Source organism: Ceratotherium simum, chromosome 21 (assembly GCF_057802395.1).
Source record: "Ceratotherium simum simum isolate JZ-2026a chromosome 21, ASM5780239v1, whole genome shotgun sequence".
NCBI lineage: Eukaryota > Metazoa > Chordata > Mammalia > Perissodactyla > Rhinocerotidae > Ceratotherium > Ceratotherium simum.
The window spans coordinates 26,008,442-26,028,598 of record NC_141920.1 but is presented as its reverse complement, the minus strand read 5'-3'; the positions used below and the strand labels follow the sequence as shown (position 1 = coordinate 26,028,598).

At 60.0% G+C, this 20,157-nt stretch overlaps 3 protein-coding genes across 4 annotated transcripts; 2 read left to right on the top strand and 1 right to left on the bottom strand.

Moving 5' to 3' along the window:
• Positions 1–1,483: 1,483 nt before the first annotated feature.
• NECAB3 (N-terminal EF-hand calcium binding protein 3) lies at positions 1,484–18,768 on the bottom strand. 2 transcript variants are annotated; one of them, XM_014796792.2, is made up of 13 exons: positions 18,656–18,768; positions 16,642–16,666; positions 14,635–14,743; positions 13,608–13,633; positions 13,309–13,406; positions 5,159–5,295; positions 4,780–4,898; positions 4,558–4,637; positions 4,399–4,452; positions 3,788–3,900; positions 3,541–3,618; positions 2,947–3,038; positions 1,484–2,851 (listed from the first exon to the last, which is right to left on the bottom strand). In XM_014796792.2, exons 1-13 carry the CDS (start codon positions 18,758–18,760, stop codon positions 2,823–2,825), a joined length of 1,065 nt encoding a protein of 354 aa, XP_014652278.2. In that variant the 5' UTR covers positions 18,761–18,768; the 3' UTR covers positions 1,484–2,822. The 2 variants fall into 2 exon arrangements, with proteins under 2 accessions (XP_014652278.2, XP_087301515.1); XM_087445389.1 differs by having other exon boundaries at positions 1,484–3,038.
• On the top strand, positions 6,405–8,155 carry C21H20orf144 (chromosome 21 C20orf144 homolog). The gene is made up of 2 exons (XM_014796790.2): positions 6,405–7,027; positions 7,739–8,155. The coding sequence occupies exons 1-2, from the start codon at positions 6,788–6,790 to the stop codon at positions 8,153–8,155; spliced, it is 657 nt and encodes a 218-aa protein (XP_014652276.2). The 5' UTR covers positions 6,405–6,787.
• ACTL10 (actin like 10) lies at positions 9,404–12,415 on the top strand. Its single transcript, XM_087444852.1, has 2 exons — positions 9,404–9,418; positions 10,718–12,415. Exons 1-2 carry the CDS (start codon positions 9,404–9,406, stop codon positions 12,086–12,088), a joined length of 1,386 nt encoding a protein of 461 aa, XP_087300978.1. The 3' UTR covers positions 12,089–12,415.
• Positions 18,769–20,157: the final 1,389 nt, after the last annotated feature.

Below are 20,157 nucleotides of genomic sequence, written 5' to 3'. Positions count from 1 at the left end.
CAGAGATGATGAAGGCCAAGACCCGGGGGGTAGGGGATGGCAAGATGGAGAGGAAGGTGGACTTGCAAGAGTTAAGTAGACACAATGTAAAGGCCTGGGGACCTCCTCTGTGCCCCCGAGTCCCAGCTCAGCACTGCATCCTCCCTGTGGCTGTAACTCCAGCCCCCTCACCCACCCACAGTGCTCTCCTGTCTGGCAACCCCCTCTCTCTCCACTATCTGCAGGACATCATTCAAACTCCGTCTGGCCTGGCCCACCCCCAGCTCACTGCAATCCCTTTCACTCCAGGGTTCCACCTGGTCCCCTTGTCTGCAGTCTTCTCCCTGCCTATCTGCCCCTCACATCTGTCTGGAGACCCCTACTCATCTTCCACAGCTCAAACCAAACATCCCCATCTCCGACAGGCCTTCCCCTACCCTGCAGGCCTGACCATCTCCCCTCCACCTGGTTCGCTCGCCAGCACCTCCAGGCCTTCAGCAAGGGAGGGAGGACACAGCCTGTCTTATTTTTTTTAAGGTGTTAACTTTCAGAACTCCTTTGCAGAGTGAGGCGGGCAGAGGTGCAGACTCTAAGGAGGCACTCAAGGGGTGTCAGCTTGAGGATTTCAACGTCTTTGTTCAAAGATGGCATTGGGACATTGTTTAGTTTTCAGGATTTGCTGTTGCTGTTTTATGGAGGAAATAGGACAGAAGGAATTAGAACACAGGACAGAAAGCGGGATTATTTCCTCCTGGATGCGCTTCTCTCTAACGAGGACGGACTCTGAAACCCCCTCGAGCTGCCCAGAGCTGTGTGGTCAGGCGCTGGCGGCACTTTCTAGGAAGTGCTGGGAGTCTGGGAAGTGGGGCGGCAGGAGGGCAGCCTGGCACGGCGCTGGCCAAGGAGCCACAGGGACCCCCGTGCTGGTTCTTTGGCCAGGGTGGCCAGGCCGGTGCGAGCAGCTGTGTGTCCCCCCGCGAGTCTGAATGCCGGCAGGGGTCACTGGGGAGAAACCTCAGGGAAGACCCTGCCTGGAGTCCCAGACTAGGATGTCCACCCTGAGCTGGTACCATCTGAGCTGTCTTCCTGGCCATGCCCCAGGGCCCAGCAAGGACCTGGCACCACCAGGGCACTCAGGAACATTAGTGAAATGTCACTCGGCCCACTGGCCAGTCATGCCTGGGTTAAAACCTACCACAGCTTCCTTGGGATGAAGTGCCTTCAAGCCCCTGCGGCCTCCCCACCTCGGCCTCAGCCTGCTCTCCCCTCACTCGGCCTCAGCCCACTGCTGGGCTTCCTTCAGTTCCACAAGGCGAGCTCTCCTCCCCCTCAGAGCCTGAGCATGTGCGTTTCCTCTGCCTAAAATCTCCTGACTCCAACACCCCTCAGACGAGGTCAGAGGCCATCCTGAGCTCTCGTGCCTGTGGTGCCATGTGCCTCCCCTTTAGAGCCCTCGTCCATGTTGGTCACCTCCCTCCATGCCCCCCTAGTCCCCTCCCCCCAGATGGCTGGAAGGAGGGTCCCCCAGTGGCTGGTGGGACTGACTTGGCCATTACCTCCTGGCACCGCTCTACGGCTCTGCAGGTGGCAGGGGTGGTGACACATCCAGCCTGAAAGGGGTGAGGTGGGCAGGGGAGATTCTGTCTGGGGACAGGTCTTCTCACAGAATCCTGCCACGCTATCTGGGACCCTGAGAAGGCTCTGTGCTCTGCCCACGACTCCATATCATACCCTCCCGTTGGCAAGGGGGCGGTGGTGGGGGTGAAGCTAGAACCCCCAGCTGACTTTGATGGGTTTAAAGCAGAGACCATGTCCACTCCCCTTTCCTCAACAAGACCCCAGAACCAGGGCTTGTGGGGTGAGAGAGCCTGAGGTAAGGAAAGCCGGGTCAGCTATGATTAAGTTCCCACTATCTGCAGGCATGGCAGCTCAAGATGGGAATCCTTTGATTTCTGAAGGAAGGTTTCCTGCCTTGTGTCTTTGGTCTGAGATGCAAACCAGCTCCACTGCCTGGCCTTGCCGAGGGAGAGAGAGAGGACGTGACACCAGAGGTGACCACTGCCTTTATTGCCTCTGTGCTGGGGTCCTGGGCTGGGGTTCAGAGGTATCTGGGGGCAGCAGGCTACTCTGGGTCCAAATTATTGCTCTTGGCAAGGTCACCTTGGGGCTTCCCAGAGGGCCCTGAGTATGGGTGGGCATGAGCATGCAAATGATATGCAAATGACATGCAAACCAACCCAGGATCCTCCAGAGGTCTCTGGTGCAGCCGTGGGTGCTGGAAGAGGCAGGAGCCTGCTGGCCCAGGAAGGTGATGGGGACACCAGGGTCCTTACCCCACACTGCTGGCAGATCTGGCCCAGCCTCCGGGGTCGAGGTTCGGGGTCAGGTGGGGGTCCCTGAGCATCAGCCCTGGTTCTGCTGCTGGTTGGGGAAGAAGAGAAGCCTGGCCCCAAGACAGCAGGGAGAAAGCAGGGCACCCGCTAGGCAGCCAGATGGCCTGAGGCTTGCTCAGAGAGGGAAGCGACCTGCCCTGGGTCACACAGCAAGGCAGCGGCAGAGGGGACCAGGATCCAGGCCTCCTGAGCAGGGCAGAGGCCAGAGTGCCTCAGAGGCCAAAGCTACAAACAATAAAACACACTGACACATAAAGAACAGAAAGCAAGCAGCCCAGTCCCTGACCCCTGGGCTGAAACTCCATCAGCCGGGTCTGGGAGGCCTCTGAAAGCCAGGCCTCAGGCCTAGGAGGCGGCAGCGTCCTTGGTCTTGGTGCTGAGTTGACCAGTCCAGAAGCTCCAGAAGGAGGCAGGCAGGGCCCCAGGGTCCTTGGCTTATGCAGGTCAGGCTCAGTTATTATTCATAATCCACCAAGAGGCTGGGGTCAGAGGTTGGGGGTCAGGGGCCATCAGGGCCCCAGCTGCCCCTTCCCAGGTCCCAGGGCTATGGAGAGGGTTGGGGGCTGCAGCACACCTGGGAAGAACACAGTGGTCAGGGTGTCGGGAGCCCGCAGGTGGTCAATGAGGATGCGCTGGAAGGCCTTACTGCAGGCGGACTGCTGGTGCCTGGGGAGGGCCGTGGAGAGAGCTGAGGCTGGAGCTAGTCCCCCAGAGATCAGGACCACCTGGTTAAGAGCTCCCCACTCCCACTCCAGTCCCCCTGCCTGGAGTCAGATTCCAGTCCTTCCTCATGTTGGCTCTGAGCCTCAGTTTTCACCTCTGCGAAATGGGGACAGTGGTGTCAACTTCACTGGGATACTGTGAGGATTACATGAAGTAACACACAGGTGCTTGGCATAGGGTATGGCACAGTGGTGACAGTGTATAGTCACTGAGCACCTACCGTGTACCTGACACTGCATTCAGTTCTTTACACATCATCTCATTTAACTCATATGAGGGTGGAACTGTTATCACTCCCATTTTGGAAAGGAGGCCACTGGGGCTCAGAGGGGTTAGGTAATTCCCCTGAGGTCACACAGGATGAGGAGAGGATGATTTGAAGCCAGGCCTGACTCACTCAGGGCCCATAATCAGTAAAGGTTAGCTGTTAGACCACCACTCATACCTTCTCCAGGAGGCCTCATCCTGCCAGAACTCGTACAGGGTGAAGGAAGCATTGTCCAGCATCTTCTGGGCAGATACACTGCAGAGCCAAAGAGATGGCCAGGCCAGGCCAGGCCCGGCTGCCACTACCTCTGCCCACCCAGCCAGGGGTATCTAATGGGAGCCCTGGCCCAGGACACCCAGGCCCAGCACTGCTCCCTGCTCCCCGCCCCCACCTCGGTCAGCCCACCAGCCAGCTGGGGACTCACTGCAGGCAATGGCTCTGGGCCCCTGTGAAGTCCACGTAGCAGCACAGGGCACGGTGGAAGTCCTGCAGGGCTTCCTCTGCCACCTGCATCTGCCTCTGGGCCACGAGGATGTGCTGGCAAGAGAGGCAGCCTGGTTAGCTGGGGTAAGGCAGGACACGGGTGAGGGACTGGCTGGGGCCTCCAGGAGGACCCTGTCCTTCTTGACCTGCACCTGAGGTCGGGCTCCTGCCCCGATCCGCCCCTAACATCTCTAACTCCATCCTCCTTTCCCCATCATCAAGGTCACTGCTTTGATCAAGCCACTGTCCCTCTCTCCTGCAGTATGCCACCACTTCCTACTGTCCCCTCCGGCCTTCATCCACAGACCTAGCTTTCAGAAATGCAGATGAGGGAAACTGAGGCCCAGAGAAGGACAGTGATTTCTGCAGTCACAGAGCAAGGGCCAGAACCCTGCCTGCCAGGCCTGGGGGATGAGGGCTGGGCCAAACCTGAGGAAGGGGGTGTGTGTGCACCGCAGGGGCCAGGTGGGCAGCTGGCCCCACGATCCCCCTCATTTCATGAGCACCTCCTGGCCCCTGAGACCCTGCTGCCTGTCCCTCTCCCAGACTCACCGAGTCGGGCCCCTTGGTAAGCTCCTCTTCATGCAGGGGTTCCAGCCGGGGGGCCTGTGAGGGACACGGAGTGTGGGCCAAGCGCCCCAGCATGTGCCTGGCTTGGGCGGATTCCAGGAAGGTCCGCCCCCACGGGGCTCTGGGTACACGGCTGCTCACCTTGCACTCAAGCTGGTCGATGAGCTCCTGGAGACGGTTGACCTGGAGCCGCCACTGCATCTCGGCCTCTGAGCTCTGCCCTGGGGGTGGGGGCCCATGGGGGGAAGTCAGGTTGGGAGGCGTCTCACGATGAACTGAGGAGCAGTGAGGAGCAGGCACTGGGGATGCTGTGCCCACCCTGGACCCTCCTCAGCCAGCTCTCCCACCCCACCACAGGTGCACCTGTGTCAGAGGAGCCAGGAGACCAGGTGGGTGACCAACTGACGCTCCTCAGGGCCCTGCGCCCCGCCCGCCGGCTGCCACGAGGCCTGCTCTGCACCTCCACACTGTCTTCATCTGACCTAAGGGAAGCAGCGGGTCAGCCCACTGCTCCCAGACCCACAGGGCCAAGGACTGGGGTCCCAGAACAGGGCCAAGCCTGGGTGGAGCAAGACAGGCTTCCCGGGACACTGAGGCCCAGCCTCACAGCCAGCCACCCCTTCTCACCCCTTCTCGGCCTCCCTGCCCGAGAACAAGAATTGGGGCTCCAGGATGCTGGGACTACAGAATGTAAAGGGCATTCACGAACAGGACCTGCAGGCCAGCAGGATGCCTCACATACCGTGGGCCGCGGGCCTGGGCCTCCAGGGTCTCCGATGCCCCCTCCAGCGAGCTCTGCAGGGCTTGGAGCTGGCTCACTGTCTCCCGCAGTAGGAAGCGTGTCACAAACTGGTCCATTTTGGAGGCCCGCTCATACTCCTAAGGGCAGAGGGGGCAGAGCTGGCATCTCTCAGCCCCAAGCATATATTTCTGGATGGGGAGCCATTCCTCTGCTCCCCTCCCTCTGTCTGTCAGAGCAACAGCTGCAGCATGAAGAACAGAGGGCATGCAGACCTGGCATAAGCAGAAGGGCACCGCGGCTCAGTGGGCGAGCCAAGACCAGACCCCTCTTTGTCTAGGCCTCTTCCTGGGAGGTGAGAGGCCAACTCACGGTAGGTATCTGCCATTCTCTGGGCCTCCAGGCCCTTGGCCTGTTGGGGCCACCACCTTCAGCCAGTGAGGCCCCAGCACAGCTAGGCTAGTGGGGGGTGGGGCAGGTCACAGGGCATCCAAAGGCCAATTCTGACACATGAGGCAAAAACATGGTGTGATACGGCCCCATACACAGCAGCTGGCCCCAAACTCACAATCTGTATATGCATGCACTCATTCGTTCACTCACCCATGCCACATTTACTGAGCATCTTTTACTAGGAGCTGCAGATACAAGACAGCCAGGTGGCTGTCCTCACACACACCCCAGCGCTGAGCCCCACCTACATCACCCGCCTCTCCCCAGCTCCTCCCAAGGCAAGCAGAAACAGGGAGGCTGACCATGTGCCAGGCCCAGTGCTGCCCACTTGGGATGCTCACAGACTCCCCAACTACCTTCACCTCCTTGGGCCTCAGTTTCCTCACCTATAAAACAGGCATGATAACAGCCATCTCACTGAGCTGCCGAGAGGCTCCAGTGAGTCAATTCCTACACAGGACACAGTCCAAGATGGGAGTCCTGCGGAGCTGTGGTCCAGGTGCCTGCTCTCCCGCTACAAGGGGCCCCAGAGGACCCATCCGTCAGGAGCTTCGTCTCCTGCCCAGGACCTGCCTCGACTCAACCATCACATGGGCCCCGCTGGGCCAGGCTTATGAACTGGGAGGTAGGGACAGAGGGGAGGCTAGGTTCTCTCATTGTCAGAGAGGCCAGTGGTTTCTCTCTCTGCAAGCTCAGTCTCCAGACTTCCTGGCCATGCTCTGAGCTACCTGAAGTCCTTCCAATAAATTCCCTTTTGGGTTGTTAAGACGACTGATCAGTTTCTGTTGCTTGCAACCAAAGAACCCAGCTGACACAAGCATCCACTCTGTGCCAGGCCCTGTTCCAAGCAGAATTTCATTAAATCCTCATAACAACTTATAGGAACCATAATTTTGACCCCACTTTGCAGATGAAGACTGAGGCCTAGAGCAGTTGATTATTGGCCAAGGTCATACAACTAGTTAGTGGCAGAGCCAGAATTCAAACTGAGGTCACAGAAATTCCTCTCTACTCAACACTAAGCACCTTACAGGCATCATCTCATTTATGATCATTAGCCCAGTTTTACAGCCGAGAAACTGAGGCCAGAAGAAGTCAAAGACAGAGTAAATGGAGCCAATATTCGCCTGCGGGTTGTGGGAGGAGGAACTCGGAGCCTGGAACTGGTGAGGTCAATCCATGAGGTCACAATGGAGCCTCCCCGGGACAGAGCTAGGGCAGGGGGCCCCTGGCCAGAGAGCAGGGCAGAGGCAGCATGGGCTGTGGCCCCCAGTGGTGACCAGTCCTGCCATGGGAAACAATAGTTCCCACAAGAGGACCAAAGTTCCCAAGCAGGCCCGCAAGGAGAAGCCACCCGACGTGGACACAGCCCGGCGGAAACAGCTGTTCTTCAGCCACCTCAAGCGGAAGAAGCCGAGCGTGAGTGCCAGGGGCCAAGGGGCAGGTGGGGGTCAGGGGAACCTGGACAGGTGGGCAGGAGCGGATTCTGGGAGTCTAGGCCTAGGGGCATGGAAAGGGTTAGAGAAGCCTTCCTGAGGATGAGGGTCCCAGGAACCCATGTGAGTGTGGATGAGGTCCTAAAAGCCCAGAAGGGAGGGCAGGGATTCCAGAAACCAGGAGGTGGATGAGACTTGGGAGCCAAGGAAGTGGGCAGGAGGGGATTCTCACAACCCCGGACTGATGGGTGGAGGTCCCAGCATGGGGAATGAACCCCTACTTGGTACCACCGGGGCTATGGGCAGGAGGAGTTCCCTTATGCCCCCTTTTCCAGCCCCAGTCTCAAACCATGCTACTTCTCCCCCTTTTCAAGTGGGCAGAGGCCCTGGCCCGGGGCCGGGGTGGGTGAGGGTCCCAGTGTCAAGGCTGGGAGGACAGGCAGGGATCCCATAAACGTAGACGGGAGCGAGGTCTCAGGAGGTCAGCCTGGATGGCTGAGGGTTTCCAGAGTGGAGGCGGGGGTCTCCGGCCGTGGGGCAGGGTGGGGAACCCCCTCCCGGGTACGGTAGCATGGCGAGAGTCCTGGAAACGTAGAGGGAGCAGAGTCCTGGGAGATAGGACTGGGGTGGGTAGGGGTCCCGGGGAGGAAGGCGGGGCGCGCTCTTTCCCCTCACGCCGCTGCTCCACCCCCAGGCCAAGATCGTGCTGCTTTTCCCCCTGGACAAGGAACAGCAGCTGGCCGAGGTGGCGGCGGGCCCCAGCGCGCAGCCCGGAAGGCCGGGCGAGGCCGCGGCGGGCGCCCCGGTGGATTCCCGGGCCGCGGCGCCCATGCTGCGAGGAGCGGGCGACGGCGCCGAGGGGCGCGAGGGCGCGCGCGCGCGCGAGATGAAGAAGATCCTGGTGCTGCTGCTGCTGCTGGACGCGCGGCCGCAGCAGGAGGGGCGGCGCGCAGCGGGCGGGCCCGGGGGCGGGGCCGGCGCGGGGGGCGGGGCCAAGGCCGCGCCCGGGCTCCACGCGCGCCTGCCGACCCAGAGCAGGGCGCAGCGGGAGGCCGACGCCGCCCGCCAGCGGCCGAGCGAGCGGCGCCGCTGCCCTTGCCCGCGGCCCTGAGCGCTGGCCCGGCCTTCCGGCCCCAGGACCCGGCCCAATAAAGAGCGCATAGCAACCCTGGCGCCGGCTAGCTCTGTCTGAGGCGTCAGGGCGCGGAGCCGGGGGGCGGGGCGAGAAACTGAGGCCCAGAGCGAGACAGAGATGAACAGGCGTACTCAGGGTAGAGCAACGGCCAGGGTCTGGAGCCAGGGCTGTTTTTGCCTTCTCCTTCCTTGTGACCCACGGATCAGAACCCCTGCCCAGAGCTGGGGAGGGGGCACCCTGTCTCAGTGGAGGGAGGCTGTTCCCCACCCCCACCCCCGGCCAGTGGCAGACCCTGCCAGGTCTGCAGGCCCAAAGGAGATGAGCTTGGGCAAACCAGCTGGCCACGCTAGGAGGAGGGGCCTGCTTCCAGCAGAGGCCTGATATCTCCAAGAGTCCCCAGCATTCACAAGTCCTTCTTAGGCAGAGGGAGGATCCCAGGCAAACAGCCACCACCCGGGAGAAGAACTGTCCCACGGCCAGCAGGGGTGGGCCTGAGACGCTCATTCTGCGTGAGAGCACCTGGGAGGAGAGGCGGCTTTCCTCCACCTCTGACCCCTAATTCCTACCCCACTCCGCTTCATAACCCCTAAGGTACCTCAGTTACTTGTCTCAACCTATCCCATCCCATCCCCTTCCCCACATGGCAGGCAAAGGTTTCTTCCAAACCATTCATCTCTCTGTAGAGCAGTTCATGCTCATCAGCTCGCAGTGGTTCTCCATTGCCCACCGGGGCACCCAAACCTATTATCGGGGATGTGCAGGCCCAGCCCCCAGCCTCGGCCTTCCTCTCTAGGGCTTCTCAGTGACTTCCACCCTCACCCCTGCTCTGGCCACATTGCCACTTGTCTCCAATCCGAGGCTCACCTCCCTAAATCACCCAAGAGAGGCCTGGCACACTTTCTGTGGGCAGGACCCAGCTGCTTCTCCTCACTTTCCTGGGTCCCAAACCCAGCTCCAGACCCTAGTGCCCCCCTAGCCCTGCCGAACCTGCAGCCTGCCTTCCACTGGCGACCAACCTCAGAATGTCCCCTTTGGGGGCAGATGCAGCAGGGGTGAAGGTCCCAGCTCACTAAAGCCACAGGTCCAGCTTCTGCTGAAGATGCTCTTTTGTCAGTGTCAACCTGATCAACAACCCCTCCACATCTCCTGCATCAAGCTGGAGGTTGCACGACCAATAGCATCTCTCCCGCTATTTGTGAGAACTGACCCTTCACTACCATCCACATGGTTACAACCAAGGTAAGCATGTTCTTGAGTGTGGCCACCCCTTCTGGCCATAAGCGATTGGCTCAAACTGGTCCTATCAGTTCCTTCCCTGGGACTGTAATTATGAGCTGTAAGAGACTGTGTTTTCTACATGAACATGCACAGGCTGAAGCCAGTCTTCAAAAGAATAAACACACAATGCAGATCCAGCGCACATCCTGGGTTTCCCCACAGCCCTGCAATCAAGCCCTGCTTCCAGTCTGTTCCCGAAAGCTGATTTCACCCTTGCCCTTGGTATCCGTAAGACATGCAAGATCTTTGTAATAAAATCATTTTAGCTTAAGCTCATCTGAGTGGATATTCAAATTGCAACCAAAATGGTCCTAAAGAGAATCATGAGACTCTGCATAAATAAGAAGTGGCCTCTTTCCTGTGCATGAGGGTTACTACCTTTTGGATGAAGAAACTGAGCCAAGAGAGAGATCAGGACTTGCTCAGGGGTGCACGGTGAGTCAGCTTCAGAACTGAGTCACAAACTCAGGCCCTCCGGAGTCCATATGTGGAAGCCCCTGGAGGTAGGGTTCCTCTGTGGGCTGCCTGGGCCCCTCAAGGCTGAGCACACAGAGATCCTCAAGAGTGGCTGTAGATCTGTGATTAAGAGCTTTCTCTTCAGCGTTGAGAGGGAAGGGGCCGCACATCTGGCCAGAGTACATCGGATAATCCGAAGTGGTTTGGGGAAGGAATCAGATTGGTTGTGCTGGGCACCTGAGGCCAGACCCCTGGATGCCAAAATCACTGCCTTTGGCCCTGTCCCAGGGGAGAGGATAAGTCCAGGGAGTTTTCTTTGGGTGAGAGCGCTGCGGAAGCGCAGCAAGTGCTGAGGTCTGAGGTCACAATGAGTCCAAGTTCTTTTCCTTCCTTCTCCGATCACCCCCTCCCACCTCCACGACCAGGAACTACTTCGGTCAAGCCCAGGTGAGAGGTCCCAGACTACCTGGGCTCAAGGACTGGGCTGGAGTCCTGGGTCCCCAAGGTGGGATTTACGTGGGGATGACATTGCCACAAGGCCCCTTCATTTTCAGAACTCTGCCGCTCCTGGTGGCTTCTCAATATCTGAAAGGATTTGGCCTGGCCCTGTGATCATCCACCTCCGCAAGGGCTCAGGGGGCGGAGCCGCACGGCAGAGGCATGTCCTCAAAGAAACGGTGGGGCCTGGTGCAAGGTGGACCCTTGAGCCGTGAGCCACAGGAGGCGAAGACGGCAAGAAACGGCCGTAGCCCAGCGAAGGTGGAGCCTGACACTTGAGCCAGAGGCGGGGCCTCAGGCCTACAGGCGGAGCCCAGAGCTGAAAGGAGACATCCCCTCTGGCCAGAAGAGCAGGGCCCCAGGACCGGAGGTCAGAGCCAAGAATCGAGAGCGAGCGTTATCTGGCCAGAGAGGCGGGGACTTAGGCCCAGGGGGCAGAGCCGAGAGCTGGGGTCTCAGGCCGGGGGCGGGACCGAGCCCCCGGGCGCGGAGCCTGTGGCCGCGGGGCGGGGCGGAGCCCGGACCGTGGCGTCGGTGTCGAGGAGCCGCGGGGTCCGCCGGCCGCCCTCGCTGGGCCGCGTCGCGGTGGTGGTGGACCAGGGCTCCGGCTTCACCAAGGCGGGCTTCGCGGGCGAGGACCAGCCGCGCCTGGTGCTGAAGAGCTCCAGCCTGGTGCCCAGCTGGGACCGGCCCGTGCTGCCTGGGGCGCTGGGCTGCGAGCTGGCGGGCGGCGTGGCGCGGGCGCACCCCATCAAGCACGGCGTGGTGGTGGACTGGGAGGCGCTGGAGGGCCTGTGGGAGCGCCTGCTGGTGGGCGGCCTGCGGGTGTGCCCAGAGCAGTGGCCCGTGCTGGTGAGCGACTCACCCTCCGCGCCGCCCGCGGGCCGCGAGCGCGTGGCCGAGCTGCTGTTCGAGGCCCTGGCAGTGCCCGCGTGCCACTTGGCCAGCACCGCGTTGTTGGCGCTCTCCTCCACCGGCGCGTTCAGCGGGCTGGCCGTGGAGGCGGGCGCGGGCGTGTGCCACGCCACGCCCATCTATGCCGGCCACTCGTGGCACGAGGCCACCTTCCGGCTGGACGTAGCAGGCAGCACCCTGTCGCGCTACCTGCGGGACCTGCTGGTGGCTGCGTGCCCCGAGCTACGGCTGCAGGCCCTGCCCCGCAAGGCCGTCACCCAGCTCAAGAAGCGCTGCTGCTATGTATCGCTGGACTTCGAGGGTGACCTCCACAACCCTGCCCGCCACCAGCCAGCCAGTTTCTGCTTGGGCAATGGGGGCTCCGTCTGCCTCAGCAGTGAGCGCTTCCGCTGCCCGGAACCTATCTTCCAGCCCAGTCTGCTAGGCCAAGCTGAGCCAGGACTGCCCACAATGGCCTTCCGAGCACTGCAGAGGGTGCCGGCAACCCTGCGGACACGGCTGGCTAACACTGTGGTGCTGGCCGGTGGCTCCACACTTTTCCCAGGCTTTCCTGAGCGCCTGGAGATGGAGCTGCAGGCCCAGTGCCGGCGGCATGGCTATGGGGCAATGCAGCCACGCCTGGTGGCCAAGCCTGGGCGTGGCACAGCGGTGTGGACAGGCGGCTCTATGGTGGCCTCGCTGCGCTCCTTCCAATGCCGCTGGATGACCCGAGCCATGTACCAGGAGTGTGGTTCCAGGCTGGTGCACGAAGTGTTCAACTGAGCCAGTCATGTTGGACTGGAGGGGCTAGTGCCACGGAGGGCGGGGGCTGCAGAAGCAGGGACTGGGCGGGCTGAGCTGAAGCTCTATCGGAGGCATCGAGTGCCAAATAAAAGTCCCAAGTGACTAGAGCTGGCAGAGTCATTGTGTGATGATGGGTCACCCCCTGGCCCTTTCTGGGCCAGGATGAGGTGGTCAGGGCCCGGGGCCATCACTTTGACCTGCAGTTTGAATCCCCCTAACCAGTTCCAGTTCAGAGAATGCCAGTCCAGATGCCCACCCCAGGGTCCTGTTTCCATGGCAACAAGGAAGGCGATGCCCACATTTGGGTCCAGGCCAAACATGGAAGTCGCTCAACACACCAACCCCGCATCATGTAGCATTTGGATTCCCATCCCATGCCAGGCCCCGAGAGCTGTCCCTTTGAAAAGCTACTAAATCCCATGTGAAAGCAACCAGTGGGGGAAGCCTGTCCTCAGCTGATCACTGACTTGCTGAGGGCCTCAGTTTCCCCTTCTTGTAAAAAGTAGGGACAGGCACAACCCCAGGCTTGCTCACTGCTCCCTCCTGCCCCCTTATTAAGAGCTATGGGACCAAGGGAGGGGGAGACATTTCTTAAAAGGAACACACAAAGGGAGGGGCAGCTTGTGGTTCTCTGAAGTCACCATCCACGGGCCTGGAGTCCTGGCTGTGAGCACTGTTTACGCTTGTCCACGCGTGCACACAAACACACGGGTGCACATGTGCCTGCCCACTCACGCGTGTCCTCAGGCCTAGCCCCGCCCCACCGGGCTCCGAACACCAGCACGGGCCTGTGGACGTGCGTGAGCATGCCTCACCACCGCCTCTCCCCGCAGGTCCTAGGCTTCACCTCCCTCAACAGTCAGAGCTAGCCGGTAATACAAACTCCAAGTATTAAGACTGTGTGCCAGGCATAGTGCTGGGTGCTGGGAACAGAGAACAAGATAGACAAAATCCCTGCCTTCACTCTCATTTAATTGTCACAACAAATGTATGGAAGTAGCCTCTCTTAGTACCCCGTTTACAGATGAGGAAACTGAGGCCCAGAGAGGTAAAGATGCACAGCCAGAAAGTGGGAGAGCCAGGATTTAAACCCAGGCCCCTAGCTCCACAGTCCTGAGCCACGATGGCAGAGGCTCCCACAGCACAGCAGACACCCCTGCCCTCGTTTTGGGCCCCCCACCATCAGCCCCTCCACTCACCAGCTTGGTGGTGTCCATGGCAGTGAGCACTGCCCGGTTCAGCGACTCCAGCGCAGCCAGCACGGGCTGGTAGACACCCAGGTGTCCTGAGAAGTAGTCTGCGGGCAGAGGAGGTACTCAAGGGTTCCCCAAGCCCCCCCTGCCCCCCATCTACCCAACCTGGAATTCCTCAGCAGCGAACCAGGCCTCATAGCCTGAGCTCAGCCCATCCTGTTCCACCAGGACACCAGCAACAGCTTCCTCTCCACACCCACCTGCCCAGGGGCCCAGGAGACAAGAGCTCCTGTGGCCCTACTCACCACACAGTTTCTCCGTTTCCAAGTTGCTGCAGGGAAAAGAACGCACCCTTGAGACCCTCAGACTTGGGCCTGGGACTTTGTGAACTGGAACTTTGAAGCCATTCCCTCTCCCCGCCCCAAGCTCAGTCTGACAAGGAGGCGACTCCCTGCCTCCAGCCCAGGTTAAGTCGCTCTGCGGGCAGAGGCTTTGGGGCCAGGGGGGCAAGGGTACTCTGCCCCCTCAGACACTCTCAAGCTCAGGCCCCCTCTTAGCCTCTAAGGGGATTTCAGGCCAGGAGAGACAGCCATGGACACGGGCCAGAGGGGAGTGGTCAGAGCCGGGAAGAGGAAGACGGGGCTGGGGAAGTCCAGAGAAGGCATGGGGTATTACTTGTTAGGTCAGGGAGGGCTTCCTGGAGGAGGGGCTGCCTAAGTTAGGCCTTGAAGGACAAGAAATATGACTGGAGTACCTAGTGGCGGAGGGTGGTAGCACTGCAAAGGGTCCAGCCCAAGCCTCAGAACAAGGGAGGGCACGGGAGCCTCTGGAATTTATCCTGAGGAGGTGGGGTCGGGGGAGGGAAGTGAGGGAGAGACAGCTGTGTACGCGTGTGCAGGACGTGAGGAAGCAGGGGGGAGAAGCACGCAGACTCGTGCTGAGGCCTGCAGACGTGGGCGCACCCGTGGGGAGGAGCGTGTGTGCTCATGCACCTGCAGCCACGGGGAGAAGCAGGCGGGGCCCAGCTGTCCCCAGGCATCCTCTGGTCCCTGCAGGAAGTGGGAGTGGGGGGGCACCTGTGGGCTGAACCACGGGTGGTGACTCAGGCCTGGCTATTTTGGGGTCCCAGCTGGAAGCAGTGTGATGGGCAAGGCTGGAGCCAGGGAGCGGGTGGGCGGGCGGGTAAAGTTGGCATCAAGCCCTGGCACCCCTCTCCCTGAAACCCCTGACCCCAGCCTCCATAAGGAACCAAGGCAGCAGGGGACACAGTGGAGTTGGGACAATCCGGCTTCACATCTAACCATGGCTCATCCATCCCCCTCACGTACTCACTCGGTGGGATGCCCATCAATGCCGCTAAACAGCTCCCGCAGCTCCCCTGGGCTGAGAACCCCATCGGCAAAGTAATTCTGGAATTCCTCAAATGAGAGCTTACCATCATCTGGGGAGAGGAGGGCAGGGAGCAGAGTCGGTACCCCTGACCCCGGGCTGCACCCTTGCCACCAGGTCCAGGCCCCCTGAAGGCCTTGCAGCATCTCACAACCACCCAGCCAGGTGGAATGGGAGTCTGAGCTCGGTGGGGGGCCTGGCTGTTGGGGACAAAAGGGTTGGAGCCTCGAGAGGTGCCCACTTAAGGCAACAGAGCCCACTTTGCAGGCACCCAAGCGACAGGCCAGTACACATACAGCTGTGGGTAGGGACTCAGCAAATGTCTGCCAAATGAAGAAACAAATCAACAACAGCCTGGCACCCGGCCAGATCACAACACAGCCTAGACATCACCTGGAGGACTTGGGGGCCGAGTTCTGTGCCCCACGTGCTGGCCAGCCTGACTCAAGAGTGGAGGACCCAGGCCCTTCACAGAGAAGTGACAGGGAGGCAGATGAGATCTTCCTAAGAGTTGGAGCCACCGTAAGAAGTAGCAGGCTAGGGCCGGCCCCGTGGCTTAGCGGTTAAGTGCGGGCGCTCTGCTACTGGCGGCCCGGGGTTCGGATCCCGGGCGCGCACCGACGCACCACTTCTCCGGCCATGCTGGCCACGTCCCATATACAGCAACTGGAAGGATGTGCAACTGTGACATACAACTATCTACTGGGGCTTTGGGGAAAAAAAAAAAAAAAAAAAAAGGAGGAGGATTGGCAATAGATGGTAGCCCAGAGCCGGTCTTCCTCAGCAAAAAGAGGAGAATTAGCATGGATGTTAGCTCAGGGCTGATCTTCCTCACAAAAAAAAAAAAGTAGCAGGCTGGGTGGGGTAATGACTTCCCCATCACAGGGGGCAAGTAACAGAGGCTGAGAGCAGAAGTGGGGTAGCCAGAGACACTGGAGATTTGTCTTGGAAGGTCTCTAAGCAGATGGGGTGGGGGGAGCAGAGCTGGGGGAGGGTCTGAGTCTCCCCAGACACAATGCTGTGACCAAAATGAGACCATGTGTCCTGATCAACGAGTTGGGACAAACGGTCTCCACCAGTTTGAAGAGACCCAAGGAGAAGGGGCAGGAGGTGGGGACAGGATCCTGTCTCAAGGAGGCTGAAACACAAAAGGGTCTGAAGACCCCAGATGGAAGTGAGGTCAAGGCTGACTGGCTGCCTCAGCTCAGACCCTCACCTGGCCATTCTGGGCACAGTACCCTGCTCCAAATCATCTTTGGGCCGCAACCTGCCTGAAAACCTTTAGCTTTCAAGGTTTTCCCAGACCTGGGAAACTGAGACTGAGACTGCCCAGGACCCAGAGCAGGAGGAGAGGATTCCCTGGACCCAGCTTTATTCTGCCCAAGGCCTCCCTGGGTCCAGATGGTTGGTCATATGGAAAGTTACTGAGCTCTCTAAAAATCTAAGAGTAGAACTCCCACAGGGCCTCATCTCCATTACCACACCCTTCCAAGCCCCTCACACAGGGAGCCTGGGACCAAGCATCACACAGACCTGGGTTCAAGGCCCACCACACAAAGACTGTGTGACCTCAGGCAACCTGCTTCACCTCTCTGACCCTCCACTCCTTTGTGAAATGGGGAAAAGAATCTCCACCTAGCTGGTGGTTGTGAGGACAACACAAGATCATATATGGGAAGTACCCACCACTGTGCCAGGGCATTGCGTGAAAATAAGCCCCCACCTCCAGCCTCTGGCTAAACCACATTTCTTCCACTCTCCATCCTGGCAAACTTGACTCAAAACAGCACTTCCTCCAGGAAGGATGCCTTGATAATTCTCCTGACTTGGGTCCCCCCACGATTTTTCTCCATTCTAGACTGTGCCCTCAAACACTCAACCCTCCCCTGGGCCTCCCCGATGTCCCCCACCCTTTCCCCCATTGTGGGACCCAGGGGAAGCCACACTCACCATTCTTGTCTGCTCTGCGGAAAACCTAGAGGACAAAGGGGCATGGACGGGAGCTGTGAGTGGGGTCTGGGCGGTAAGAGGCCCCACCCAACACATCAGGGCCCCAGCTGGCCAGCCTGCCCCCTACCTTGCCTTTCCTCCTGCCCAGCCTGGTCCCAACCCCCTGCTCAGCTCGGCCCTGCAGGAGCTTTCCCAACTAAAGGGGCACAGGAAGTGCACACAGCAGGTCCCACCGCTTGTTCACTTCTCCTGTGGGGCCTGGCCTCGTGGGGGTGCTCCAAGCCAGCTTCCTGCACCCCCGTCTCCCACACCCAGTGTCCATTCTGAGTTCTGTCTGATGCATCAGCCCTTGGCACAGTCTCAGCTTGAGGAAGGTAGGGAGATGGGCCAAGATGCGGCCTAAGGATCCTGGGCACCTGTCCCAGACCTGAACCTCAACTCTGCTGTGCAGCCATGCTCCTTCCCAGACTCCGCTGGATCTGGCCTGTTTCCGTGTGCATGCTGAAGACCCTGACATGCAGGCAGTGGCTAGTCCTTTCTTCATGGGCACCTCAGCTTTCCCACCAGCAAGTGGGGAGCAGCCTGGGGTTAACCCTTCCAGAGCTGGGGCTTCCTATGAGGCCCCAGCAGTGACTCAGTGTGAGAGCCTTGAGCACACCCGTGTGTATGTGTGCATGGGTGTCTGCGTGCAAGGGGGAGTGAGGGTGGTGGAAAGCAAGGGTGGACAGATTGTATTTATGGAGAAGCAGAGATGAAGGACAACAGAAGCAGACAGACAGAGAAGAGCAGAGTCAAGGGACCAGAGACTCCCAGGTCACCCAAAGCAGTGGAGTAAAGGGGAGAACAGCAGATCTGGCAAGGAGGGGCAGGCCAAAGCCTGGACAGAGAACCCCTATCAGCTCGAGGTCCTGAATGCCACTCCCCTCCAGCTGTTTTCTCGGGGTCACTGAGGCTCAGGGACGAATCTAACCCCTAGCCAGAAGCTGACTCAGAAAGGTCAGCCACCTGCTCAGGGTCACACAGCAGCCCAGCGTGGCCACCCTGGGGCAGATGGAGATACTGGGGGGAGGGGTTCTAAGCTGGGAATGAGGACACCTGGGGCCACACCCTAGGGGGCCCCTGCCTCCCTGTGTGACCTCAGACATATCCCTAACCCCTCAGGCCTTGGTTTTTCCATCTGGGAAGTGCGAGGGTCAGGTCCCTTCCAGCCAGGAGGTCAAGGTGCTGAGTCACTGGGGGCAGTGGGAAGGGGGCAGGAGTACCGTCCTTCCCACTGGCAGGGACCTCTGGGAGTGCTAGCATGAAAGGGCCAGCACCGGGCTGGGTGTGGAGTGCGAGGCGGGCAAGGGGCTCAGGGCAGTGACTGAGGCCGGGCCTGGCTGCTCCACACTAGTGCCCATGGGGGCTACAGGGCCACCTGCCACCCACGGGAGGGGTGTCCAGACCACACACGATGACTGTGGGCAGCTCTGACCAACTGTGGAGCCCCACAGCCCCTGGGTCAGATCTAAGAGACTGAGGTCGCACGGGGTCAGGAGTCGGGGGACTGCTTATGCTCCCAGGCTTCCCTGCCCGGGTCCGCCCACCTGGGGCTGCCACAGAGGGGCGCGGAGACCGCTCCTGTGACAAGTGCTCCTGTGACAAGTGTTGACAGTCCCCACCTCACCAGACACACAGATGGGGTGGGATGGGGGTGGGGGACAGCAGAGGGTGACACTGAACCAGAGACAAGCAGAGATAAGGAGACATGAAGGCAGCGAGACAAAGATAGGGGAGACACAAGAAAACCGAGACAGCGGGGTCAATGAGGGCGAGACAGAGACCCAGAGCCCCAAAGAGACCTGGAGGGAGAGACAGTGACACGGAGACAGGGAAAAACAGTGAGAGGGACGCAGAGATGGGGCCAAGGAGAGACAGTCAGAAACAGAACCAGCGAGACACAGGGAGAGAGAAGACAGTCTGGAGAGCAGCGACACCCCCGGGGCGGGCCAGCCCCTGCCCGCTCCCCACTCACGTCCTGGAAGAGCGCGTGTCCGGCGGGCGCGGGCGCGGGGGGCCGCGGGGGCTCGGGCGCGGGCGGCCGGATCAGGCACACGGTGAGCAGCCCCGCGCACGCCATGGCGCCGCCACCCGCTCGGCTCCGGCTCGGCTGCGACTCGGGGTTCAGACGCCGCCGCCGCCGCCACGGACTCCGGGGGACGCCCGCCCATCGGCGCCGGCGCGGACCCGAGGGCCCCGCCCCCCGCAGCTCCGCCCACTGCCCAAGCCCGCCGCCCCCAGACCGTGGCCCTCGGCTTCCCCATCCGGAAAAGGGGTGCGAACTCCAGCTTTTAGATGGGTAAGGGCCGCACAACGTAGAACCCCAATACCGTTCACCTCCGCGGTTCTGCCACCAGAGCCTCCCAGAGGGGTGTCCACTGCGGAGTAAGGAATCACCCGAGGGGTCATTTCCACCAGGGACTGGCAGAGCAAATGACGGTCAGCTCGGGAGGACAAGCCAGGAACAGAACGGGAGGGGGCTGTGCGTGCCCACCGAGGGCAGGTCCCACACCATCATAGGGTCACAAAGCCAACTGCAGCACAACAGAATGACACCCTATGGGTAAAACCCGCCAAGTGACCTCGCCTCTGAGCGTCTGGATCCTTGTCTGCAAAATGGGAGTAGTGGGGGACGGCTCATAGGATTGTTGCAGGGACTGTGAATGTAAAGGGCTCACAATAGGGGCTGGCTCCACGAGCCCACCTAAGAGTTTGTTAAACACGTCGATGTGAACGCCTCCCAGACACTCCCCTCCACTTTCCAACTCAACTGAGCCTTCTCTTCCCCCTCCCCTCTGCCATTCTGGCCCCTTCAATCCATCCTCCACACAACAGCCAGAAGGAGCTTTTAAAATATACAACAGGATGTGTCATTCTGGTCTCAGACTCACCAGCGAGTCCTTGTCCCCTGAATAAAGCCCAAGACTGATGTAACCTCTCCACTCTGGCCCTCACCTCAGAACTTCAGCCACACTGGTTTCTCAAAGATCCTCTGTGCCCTGCTCCCTCCTGCCCCAGGGCCTTTGCCCATACTTTCCTCTCTGCTGGGTGTTTTTCATTTTATTCCTCCTCAGTTAACCCCTACTATCCTATAACTCTCAGCTCAAGCACCACCTCTTCCAAGAAGCCCTCCTGATTTTCTCATTTGTATGAGTCTCTAGCAGACCCCAAAAGCCTCATGAGGGGAGGGAACACATGTTCCAAGAACCTGAAAGAACCTGACACAGAATCGGCCCGTTGTAATTATCTGTTGCATGTTTAGAGATGCCCAGAAACATCTGGAAGGAGCATAGAAAACTGATCACAGTGGCCTCTTTGGGGCTGAGGAAAGGAGGGGAATTCACTTACGACTTTATTGGATCAGATTTTAAGTTAGGACAAAAACGGTGATGAAGCCTACCTTCCTTGGGGCTGTGAGGCTCAAAGGAGATGACACCAAGCAGGGTCAGGGAGAAGGGAAGTGGAAATGGGCATTTT

Coding starts and splice junctions, on each gene's coding strand:
- NECAB3 (XM_087445389.1), bottom strand. CDS start 18,760: ATGGCGTGCGCGGGGCTGCTCACCGTGTGCCTGATCCGGCCGCCCGCG. Junction 4,453..4,557: donor TCGACCAGCTTGAGTGCAAG/GTGAGCAGCCGT, acceptor TGTCCCTCACAG/GCCCCCCGGCTGGAACCCCT. Junction 3,039..3,540: donor GATGAGGCCTCCTGGAGAAG/GTATGAGTGGTG, acceptor GGCCCTCCCCAG/GCACCAGCAGTCCGCCTGCA.
- C21H20orf144 (XM_014796790.2), top strand. CDS start 6,788: ATGAGGTCACAATGGAGCCTCCCCGGGACAGAGCTAGGGCAGGGGGCC. Junction 7,028..7,738: donor TCAAGCGGAAGAAGCCGAGC/GTGAGTGCCAGG, acceptor CTCCACCCCCAG/GCCAAGATCGTGCTGCTTTT.